At 39.0% G+C, this 11227-nt stretch overlaps 1 protein-coding gene across 1 annotated transcript; it reads left to right on the top strand.

Annotated features, from left to right (window-relative positions):
• The first annotated feature begins 408 nt into the window (after positions 1–408).
• On the top strand, positions 409–10980 carry LOC134087330 (rho-related GTP-binding protein RhoA-C-like). Its single transcript, XM_062540766.1, has 5 exons — positions 409–506; positions 2437–2592; positions 5356–5476; positions 5819–5949; positions 9464–10980. The coding sequence occupies exons 2-5, from the start codon at positions 2437–2439 to the stop codon at positions 9635–9637; spliced, it is 582 nt and encodes a 193-aa protein (XP_062396750.1). The 5' UTR covers positions 409–506; the 3' UTR covers positions 9638–10980.
• The last annotated feature ends 247 nt before the right edge of the window (positions 10981–11227 follow it).

Here is an 11227-nt window from a genome sequence, read left to right as displayed (position 1 = left end):
ATATTTGTTTAGCAGAATATGCATGTTTGGTGAATTTAATGTGCATAACATGCAAAAGGAACATTGTTAGCATTTTATAGAAATATTCCAGTAATGTAAAGTTACTTCTGCAAATAACAAATAGGCCTCCGGATGTCGTTTTTAGGATGGATCTAGCAAGTGTATACGTTCTGTCAATTCTAAAGCTCACCCCAAGGAACTATGCGTTCATCATGAAGGGGATAAAATACAGCAAATATTTTTTAAGGTGAATATGAACTGCTACGTTCGACACGGGGAGAGGGTGTGCTCTTGAAGAGAGCAACAAGCAAACAAAAAATCTCTCAGCTGGTGAAGTATTTTGCATAGATTATTGGTTGAGTCTGCTGTCACACTCATAATACAAGACACCAATTGGTTAAACGCTATAGAAGTGGGCGGGCACAAACACGGTTGCAGGCGAATGGGCGCGGTCTTGGGGTCGAACAGGAAAAGAAGAGGAAAACGAGGACGTCTGAACTGAAAAGGTATACATCCAGGTTTTGTTTTGACTTCTATATCAAATAACTAACTAACGTTTTTCGAACATGAGTAGAGTTTCACAAGTATGGTTTTATAGTAAAATGTCACGTAACTAGGATGTCAGTCAAACATGCGTGGTCTTGTAATTCTAGTTTTCAACTTAAAAACAGTGGCTCAGCTAGTTAGCAACATCTGAGATAGGCTAACTGAAATTTCAAGCCAGATAACTCTGCGGTAAGCTAGTTAATACAAGTGTGTTCCCAAAACGCGGTAAAGGCGTTTAAGAAGTTACTGGCACTCTTAAACGTATACGTTAGTAACTGATTTTGTTAGCAGCTAGCTAGTTTGTTGGTACTATTATGCGAACTGTCGATTGTGGCCGGGCAGAAAAGTTTCATGAGTTAACAGTTGACCAGCTAGCATAGTGTTATTATTGCTACCAAGCGGATAACACAAGTAACGATAACAGAACGGTAGTTAACCTGTAGTTAACCCGTGAACCAATTTGCTTCCAGCAAGTAGAGGAAGAAAATGCCAGCGACTTATTATCTAAATATCTGCCCATGACTAGCGAAAGCAAAGAAGATGGTACATTGTGTATCGATATATAAGTTAGTGTGAGCTAGCTAACGTTAGCCAACATTTTAACCCCCCTCAAAAAAAGTAACGTTACATTCTTGGACGAGGTCGGCACGGCTGTTGTCAGTATTGTGGTTAGACCGATGCGCTGAAATAGTTAGTGTCACAAAACTTAATTACATTTCCTTAACTGGCTAATTTAGTCATTTAAGATAGCTAAGTTACCCTACGTGTTCGCAACGATGGCAAATGACGTTCTGTAGGTTGCGCTGCAACTGTATGTTGCGCAAAATCTTCAATGTACTGTCTTCCTGCGAATCATTTCTGAAATTAACTTAAGTCATATCGAGAACGCTTGCTGTTTGGATCCATTATCTAAAGTATGTTTTTATCATAGACAGTAAAGGTTTTTATCAGTGAAATACTGTCTCCTAGAACAGTATCACTGATCAAATGTGGCAAACTAGATGGAATCCTGTAGCGTTAGCTCATCATAACAAGGCCCCAAACAACACGATGAGATTCATACCCAAGGAATACACATACTATAAAACATAGACCACGCTGTAAGTTGCTCTGGATGTATGTCTGCTTAATGAATGATACATGTATATGCCATTGTGATGTGACCGAAGGAATGAACAGTATGATATGGCACTTGAACACTAGTTTGATCTCCATGTCTAAGTAAGGGTTTAAGAAGTAGCCTAAGTAAGAAATAAAGTTAATGATCATAGTAACTGAAATGAAGTTATACTCCTCCAAGTCATTGTTAGGCCTAGATGAAAGATCACTTCTTCAGTCAGAATTGATGAAAATGCCATGCTCCTACCCTTGACAACAGCGCTACAATATACCAGGTGCACATCAGCATTTTCCGCATTGTAAAGCAGTGTAGTAGTGCTGCCAGCCTGCCACTAACGACTGATTTTCTAACGATTAATCTATCGACTAATTTTTCGATTATTCGACTAATCTAAACAACTTTTTTTTAAAAGTTTTTGTTATTTTATTGACAAATAGCCATAGATATGCTCATAAATCAATATCAGCCTACCTTTGTTAAAAGCTCGTTAAGGCCTATGTAGCCTTGTAACATTCTAAGCATATAGGCCTACAGATAGCATTTCCAATAAGCCAGGGGTGCCCACAAGGACAAGGAGCGATCGCTTCCTAGACAAACTGCAAGGCTGCAATAGCAGATAGGGACACTGTAGGGACACAGATAGGGACACTATTTTCGATGAAGCTGTTATTTTATGTTAAGGTAAAACTACATTGTGTTGCTTTAATGTTAGGTCATTTGAATTATGTCTGTTATGAAATATATCTGTTTATCATTTATCTTTTTTGTAGATGGCGGCCATCCGGAAGAAGTTAGTCATTGTTGGAGATGGTGCATGTGGGAAGACTTGTTTGCTTATAGTTTTCAGCAAAGACCAGTTTCCTGAAGTGTATGTCCCTACTGTATTTGAAAACTATGTTGCTGACATCGAAGTTGATGGGAAACAGGTGAGCATAGCCTGATCCCTCCCCTTTAGGTGAAAAGGAGTAGATGCAATCTGACACATTGACACTGAAAAATTGGTTAATCTTCAAATGTTAATGTAATGTCACTTTTATGTTTCATGACCTTAGAAAGCTGTTAACTATTGTGAGAGATGCTCAAATGCATTCATACAGATGTACAACATGACAACTATCAAGTACAGTTTAGCAGCATTCGTTATCAGTTATTAATAACACAATTGAGGCCAAATTGAGCTTCCTGTTGTTTTTGTTGTTATGATACAGTGCCTATAGAAAGTCATCATACCCTTTTGAAATAGTTACTTTTTTTGTCTTACAGCCTGAAATCAAAACCCATTTAAAAAAAAATCTTTTCCAGTTTTATTAATAAATTTAGCTGTACAACATCAAAATAATGAAAAAAAAGTCAACAGTTCTGAAAATTAATAAAAAATGAAAAGAATTTTGGTGTACTTGGCAGCATCCATTTTCCCTTCTATCCTGACCAATTGCCCAGTCCCCGCTGAAGAGAAACATCCCCAAAACATAATGTTGCCCCCACCATGCTTCACACTAGGTATGGTGTGTTTTGGGTGGTGTACTGTGTTGGTTTTCGCCAAACATTGCGCTTGGAGTTCAGTGCAAAAACACATCTGGAATATTCTGCTACCATGTGGAAAAAGCTTATATGGTCAGATGAGACTAAGATCGAACTTTTTGGAGAATAAGATTGAAGTTTTTGGACTGAGCTCCAGGCGCTAACCAAACACAGTATACACACCCAAACACACCCAAAACACACCATACCTACTTTGAAGCATGGTGGGGGCAACATTATGTTTTGGGGATGTTTCTCTTCAGCGGGGACTGGGCAATTGGTCAGGATAGAAGGGAAAATGGATGCTGCCAAGTAGGGCTGGGCGATATATCGATATTTTAGATATATCGATATTTTTAAAAATGAGATATGGAATTAGACCATATCGTATATACCGATATAGTTCAAATTTGCGCTTTGATTGCTCCAGGCAAGCCGCTGGCCGGAGCTCTATGCGCTGCTCCCCGCGCCCGCCCCTCCTCTTTCTGACACAGAGCGGGGTTGCACACAGCACCTAAGTTGTGTCCCTTAAGTATCAACCATAAGGCTTATGTGAGGAATTTATTTAAGGGTGTTGCACAAAATGTCTTAAATGGTATCCTTAGGTAAGGAAATTCGTTAAGTTATTTAGATTTTCATTTGCATTGAAAGGGATTTTCTGGCACGACAAATTCCAGTTCCCACGGAGATTGTTCGTTTTGCTAATATGTGCATGCTTTTCTGAGGGTGAAATGCGGGACTGACTGTCCAAAATAATAAAGATGTGAGCACATATTGTCTATAAAATGGTATAGCGAATAACACGACAAATCTGATAATAAACTTTGACCAGTTTGACGGGTGACGCAGCCAAACACGGCGCACCTTAGAACAGTGACGTTAATTTCACGATGTTATACTGTACATCTAATGTACCTATCAGTAGCTAATGTTAGCGATAAATAACTCAACAGGTACGTTCAACATATGCAACTAACTAGCTTGCTAATAAGTTATGCAATTAGAAAGCAATCCACCCAACACAATAGCCTAAAGCTTAATGATCTATAATCTTACCGTGATATTTTTCGGTGACATTTATCCATTCATCAAGTAAATCCTGAGACATGAATTGAACTATACTAGCTAGCTAGTTAGATATTATCCTCTGGCTGTCATCCAAAGAGCCAGACCATTTGTGCACCAAAACATCTTTGTTACATGTTGCCTGGTGAACCAAACCAAAGCTCATAATGGTAGGCTATCAGTTAGGACGACTTGAGCTAGCTATGTTACCACTAGGCCTAAATAAACGACATAACTTCTGATAGGCCTATTTGATTGAAGAGTAATATTAGCAGAAGATTTATTCATTTTCAATTGTTAAAAGTGGTTAATTAACTACATTTATCAGCATTGACTCAGAGAATAATATGGGTTTTCCTTTAGGCTGCTGGACATTTGTGCAACGGTTTGAGGGATTTCTTAAGATAATAAGGAGAAAACTCAAATACATGAGGGAAAATGTTAAGGATAATAGCCCTACTGCCAAGTTCACCAAAATTCTTGAGGAAAACCTGCGTCCCTCTCCTAAACAGCTGAGGATGGGGAGGTCATTCGCCTTCCAACACGACAAAAATCCTAAACATACTGCCAAAAGAACAAAGCAGTGGCTTAAGGATAGGATGGTGAATATCCTTGAGTGGCAAAGTCAGAGCCCTGACTTAAATACTATAGAAAATATGTGGATTGACTTGAAGAGAGCAGTCCATCGCCATTCCCTACAGAATTTGACTAAATTTGAAAATTTCTGCACGGAAAATTGGGCAAATATTCCCCTATCTAGGTGTGCAAAGCTATAATAGAGACATATCCAAACATATTGATGGCTGTAATGAAAGCAAAAGGAAGCTTTACAAAGTATTAAGTCAGGGGTATGATGACTTTTCCAACCCTGTTATTCTAGTTTTTAATTTTTTATTATTTTTCAGAACTGTTGACTTTTTTTTTCATTATTTTGATGTTGTACAGCTACATTTGTAAATAAAACTGGAAAAGATTTTTTTTTTAAATGGGTTTTGATTTCAGGCTGCAAGACAAAAAAAGTAACTATTTCAAAAGGGTATGATAACTTTCTATAGGCACTGTAAATCGGAAGTGTATTGAATGCCCTGTCATGTCGATGGCAGGTGGAGCTGGCTCTGTGGGATACAGCAGGCCAGGAGGACTACGACAGACTGCGGCCCCTGTCTTACCCTGACACAGACGTCATACTCATGTGCTTCTCCATAGATAGCCCAGACAGTTTGGGTATGACATCTCTGTGCCACTCTCAGACACTGCACCTTATTGAAAAAAGATGATAAATATATGCATAATAAGTCCATTGCATCTTCAATATATTTGTATTAAAATGTAAAGTATTATAAAATATTTTTGGTATGTGGTCAACTGAAAGTCCAATAAACATACCTGTCATTCCCACCTTTCGTCTAGGGTGCATGTAGAAAATTAAGAAAAGCTTTCACAGTACGATATTGGTAACAGTATCACCAATAAAACTGGACTATTGGAAGACTTTGCAAGGTTTTTAGGTATATAGCTCACTAGTGTTATACTAAAACTCTGTAATGTCTCTTTAATTGTTCACAGAGAACATTCCAGAGAAGTGGACTCCGGAGGTCAAACACTTCTGTCCGAACGTCCCCATCATTCTGGTGGGCAACAAGAAAGATCTGCGCAACGACGAGCACACACGCCGGGAACTAGCAAAGATGAAACAGGTATGCCCTAGCAAAACGTAATGAGAACCACACTAGTGAAGTCATTACAGTAATTTCCCGACTATTAGCCACGGTTTATTAATTATTGCCTTCCGCCAAGGAAGGTTATGTTTTCATCGGGGTAGGTTGGTTTGTCTGTCTGTCTGTTTTTTTGTTTGTTTGTTTGTTTGTTTATTCGCAAGATAACTCAAAAAGTTATGGATGGATTTCGATAACATTTTCAGGGAAGATTTGAAATGACCCAAGAAACGACTTAGTTTTGGGAGTGATCTGCAATACCGCCTGGATCCAGGAAGCGTTTTTCGCTTTCAAATTTGTATGTTTTCGCTTGGTGGAGGTCTGTTCTCGGAGTGCTTTTCTAGTTGATTTTGCAACACTTCTTCAGCTATGAGGTGAATATACGAGGGTAGTTAATATGATATTATTATGGTTTTGTTTCTTTTAACTTGCATTAAACACTGTCCTGCGGCTTAAAGGAATAGTTCGGTATTTTACACTTTAAGCCCGTTTTCTGTATAGCCTAGCATGAAAACGAGTGTTAGACACTGAAAATTCGACGATTGAGCCTGTTTGTGGAATTTGGCAGCTTTAGAATGGAGCTCTGTATGGCTTTAACATTGCTCGCTTTGTGCATGGTCTATTCTGTCCTTAAAACACCCCTAAACGTTCGTTTTTAAAACTGTGCAGCTCACCGAGTGGTTACTGGTCTTCAACGATCTTCTATAGCAAGTTTCGCAGTGAAATTCAAATTCGGTTGTGTTATATTAGGCACACACGGTTGAAAAAGTACTTCCGGGATTTCGAAAATCCCTGATAACAGATGACAGAAGCTGTATTTCGCTGCTAAACTTGCTATAGAAGATCGAGATACCTGTTTGTACCCATTGGAAATTGAGCCAGTGTCACCTTCCCAATGTTGTCTTAACCACTGTGGTAGTCTGGGCCTGTGGCAGAAATATTCCCAAAACACAAATACAACAAAATAAGCACCAACAAACGATATTATGCATTTACAATTTGCAACATTTGAACACCCATATTGGTACTGTTGTAGTTCATTGTATCTACATTAGTATGTGATTACTCATATTTCAAGCTCCGGCCCCTGAGTTGTGATACTTTTCATGAAGTGGCCCCTATTACAAACAAATTGAATAGCGCTTGAGTAGGCTATGTCGTTTGCCAAATGGATTTATCCAGGAGAGCTCATCAGTGTTTCATTTTATTGTCTTTGAAGTAATAAATAGCAAATAGATTGTTTCAGTGTCATACTAGATTATGTTACAGGTTATATTGGAAGACATTGTTATTTGTACTAAGCTATACTGCAGTCAGCAGTAATTTACAATTAAGCAATAAGCCCTGAGAGGCCGTGCTTTACACTGAATTGCTTTTCTAAAACGGTTACTAAATCGATCTAGCAAGATTTCATGAAACAAAGGCACAGCAACGAAAAGTTTAATGATGTATTCATAGATTCATCCGCCAAGAAATACAGTATATTTCCTCCATATAAATGGTTGCCATGCAATATCGAGACGCAGCCACTCTAATGTTTGTGCAAGTTGTGGTCAGAGAGGGTTGATAGTGAAGGGTCTTTGTTGTGGTAGCGCATTACTATAGAACAAAATGCGGTCAAGGTGTGTGTTTTATGTTGGATTTTACGACGGCATCGAACGCGATTCAGCCAATCATATTCAAGGACTGGAATTATCCGTTTTAGAAAGACATTGTAAAACACTAGAAGCTAATATTTTGTCACTAGCAAACTACATCTGTCTTCTGTCAAATACAGCTGCATTTTCAGCTCTGAACAAAACCATTCAGGAGTTCTTTAAGCAGAAGTTGAATGTGCATTTTGTTTTTAAAATGAAACCGCATGGAGGACGAAAGAAACACGGTTTAAGCTATGCAAAGTTCCCACAACATGTCTATTGTGTCTATTGTGTGTGTGGTGACTTAAACTGCTGGGACCTTGAATTTCCCCTTGGGGATCAATAAAGTATCTATCTATCTATCAACAACTCATTTCCGTCATTGTGAATTGCGTATCTCGGGTTACTACGGAGGTTATGTTCTATGTTTTCTCCAAACAGTTGCTGCATTTACATGAGAGCTTTAATTCTGAATAAAAATAACTTAATTCTGAATACAACTTAATTCCGCGTTGAAAAAGACCAATGTCATGTAATGTTAACCAGAGATGACAAAAAAGCCGGTAGCGGTAGTTTGTTTTCTTCTGGTAGACCTTAATTAGGCTACGTTCATGCGCCGCCTGTCGAATCGGAACTCTTCCCAACCCCCAGACGTTGGAGCGGATTAAAATAAAGCCGAATTAACGTAAATTCCATGTAAACGTCAATTCGGAATTACTATATCCATGTAAACTCGAAGGAGAATATTTTAATTCAGAATAATTAATTCGAAATAAAAAAAACATCATATTAACGTGTCAAGTGTCTGTCTATCGTCCTTGCACTCATAGGAAACTTTTGTTTAATTCATCCCTCATTTCAATCATTCTGATTGTAGCCCACTTTCCACTTTTAAAGCAACACTGTGGATTTCTTGGGTTAATTTTTTTGGGGAAATTGTCCCATCTAGCGGTGAAATGGTATATTACAACAGATACACGATTTACTAGCTACGGAAGCTGTCCGCTGACACAGGATATCATGAATACACAACCTTATGAAGTATTAATTCTCGTAATGAGGTTATTTTAGAAAAGTAAATGTAAATTAGTGTTTAGTCTGTGAATCAATCAAGTCTCATATACTTCATGCAAGATGTTAACAAAAACGTGGAGGTGTTTTGTCGCTTCTAACTTCATCTCTGTTTGGATCCGAGTGAATGAACTGGGCTAGCTAAGTGCTATCAAAGTAGCACTGTGCGCCAGAACCTTTCACTGCACGCATTGAAACGCGAGAGGTATGTATCATCTCGTCTTACGGTGCAGTCAGACGCTTGCGTCCGCCAACGTTCGTCCGTTGTTTTCCCATTCACTTTACATTGGCTGGACTTCATTTCATGCCGCACTGAATTGTGGGTCCGATGCGTTGCCTGGGATACGTTGCCTCCGCTAAAAAGTTGAGAAATGTTCAACTTTTGACGGATCGCGCAAGCGCCAGCCAATGAAATTCCGTGTATGCAAATTTTCGAACACTGACAAACCAATCAGTTCGCGTTTATGGAAATGTGACAAAATGAGGCATACGTTGGCGGACGCAAGCGTCTGACTGCACTGTTAGTGAAGGGAATAACGTAGTTTAATAGGAACAAAATGATGAAGTGTTCCTTTAAGCCACTGGAGTATGCATCATGTCCACGGCAAAAAGGTAGACAATATTGCTTCACATTCCACAGTTTAACTCCGTCTGTGAAAGGTTGTTGATATTCAAATTGAACAGCCAACAACTCCCCTCTCTTCTGTGAGTTTAAAGGCAGATGATTTGGGTCCATGTGTGCCATGTAGGTATTTACAGAACCTGTTGCTTCTCCTCTTCATTTACAGGAACCTGTTAAACAAGAAGAGGCCAGGGACATGGCCGTTCGCATCAATGCCTTTGGCTACCTGGAGTGCTCAGCCAAGACGAAGGATGGCGTCAGGGAGGTGTTTGAATTGGCCACTAGGGCGGCGCTGCAAGCCAAGAAGCGCAGCAAAAAGAGTGCCTGCCTCTTATTATAGAGGGTGAGAGGATGCTGGGAAAGGGAGGGGAGGGGACGTAAACCAAGCCAACCAACAAAACCGAGGAGTGGTTATTAGAAAGAAGCAGCAACGCATTCCCTGCTGAGTAAGGCTCAGGGGACAGGGACGGAGACACCAAATCAGGCCAAAGGACCTAGCGAAGTAAAAGGGACTTAGCATTCACAAGGTCAACATGCTGTCTTTTGTAAGACATTTAATGTAAAATGGAAAGGTTACAGTTTGGCCCTATGTTACATAAAGAAAGTTCTGTAATAGCACACTATACTAAAGTTGCAACTGAATATGATGGTGCTCCTGAATATCCATCACCTTTGGGCCCAGATGATGGATTTCTTGTCTTTTTTTTGTTGTTTGTTTGTTTTTTTGGATAATGTATGATGAGTCTAGAACCCCAGCACTTGTTCTGAACACAGAACCTGGTTCTATTTGGGAACTTTGAGAAATATTGTTGAATGCAGGAGTAGGAAGCAAAGATTCTAGAGTGATCTTTGGTAGGAAGCAAAACCATCAACAGCACAGAAGGGCCTACATTTCTGAGTATTCCCAGGGTCACTTTGTCCCACTGACCATCCTGACTGGACCCCCCATGTCTGCCTTGCTAACTAGGCTGACCTTGAGCTTAATACATCCTCCATCTTGTCACTCAGTGATGCCACTGGTTGAATTGAACAAGCAATTTTGGTTTATTTAAGAAATAAATCAAATATAGACATCGCCTTAAATTTTTAAATGCATACTACATTAATGATACTAATGCAGTTTTTGTGTGTGAATGTTTTATACTCTCGTCAATGCCATGCTTAAAAATGGATTGAACAGATCTAAGACTACTTGAGTCTGTGTTTGGACTGTCCAGCTGTCTGGATTAGGCAACAATTGTATACTTTTATATTAGATGACAGGTTTCGGAAAAAAATATGTATTTTTCTGCAGCGGTTTTCACTTGCATTGCGGATTTCATTGACAGTCAGGGTCTACTGTAATGTTACTTTTTTTCTTCTCCCTAGACATATGGGGAAACCCCTCTGTCACTCCATGTGCTTTTTTTTTAAAATACTATTGACATGTACTCAACCTGTGTAGTCTCTTTTTAACAATGTGTGATATTCTACTGGCTTTTTCATTCATTTATAAACATTATCCAAATCTTCACTGAACCAGATACGTTGGAAAGAACATGACCACAAGAAACCAACTAAATGCCTTGATACTCATTTACAATAACTGTGGTTTTTAAGAGGTAAACTGATGTTGCAACAGTGATGTTTTGTAGACCATCATAAGATTTACTTAGAAAATAAATTGTTACAAGAGGAATCTAATCATGGTTGTGTTGTTATTCACAAGTCACTCTCTCAAGACAACAGCTGTCTGTGGAAAGGCAGTGTGTCCCGAAATGTCACGTGGTGAATAAAAGACATAAAAGACAAGATTATTGGAGCTCTAGTGTGCAGACTTTTTTTGACATTTTTATTGTTGCTTTTTGAGTCCAGCACCTACTTTTCAACATTCAGATGTGTGTACCCTCTTCTACATTATATTTTAACCATGGACCTAACAGTCTTTGGA

The sequence above is a fragment of the Sardina pilchardus genome, chromosome 7, assembly GCF_963854185.1.
Source record: "Sardina pilchardus chromosome 7, fSarPil1.1, whole genome shotgun sequence".
Lineage (NCBI taxonomy): Eukaryota > Metazoa > Chordata > Actinopteri > Clupeiformes > Clupeidae > Sardina > Sardina pilchardus.
Note: the sequence above shows the minus strand (reverse complement) of the source record. Positions and strands in the feature narration are given on the sequence as shown.

Bases quoted from the DNA above. Each gene is read 5' to 3' on its own strand.
- LOC134087330 (XM_062540766.1), top strand. From the start codon at position 2,437: ATGGCGGCCATCCGGAAGAAGTTAGTCATTGTTGGAGATGGTGCATGT. The intron at 2,593-5,355 runs GTGAGCATAGCC...TGTCGATGGCAG, and splicing joins TCGAAGTTGATGGGAAACAG to GTGGAGCTGGCTCTGTGGGA. The intron at 5,950-9,463 runs GTATGCCCTAGC...CTTCATTTACAG, and splicing joins AACTAGCAAAGATGAAACAG to GAACCTGTTAAACAAGAAGA.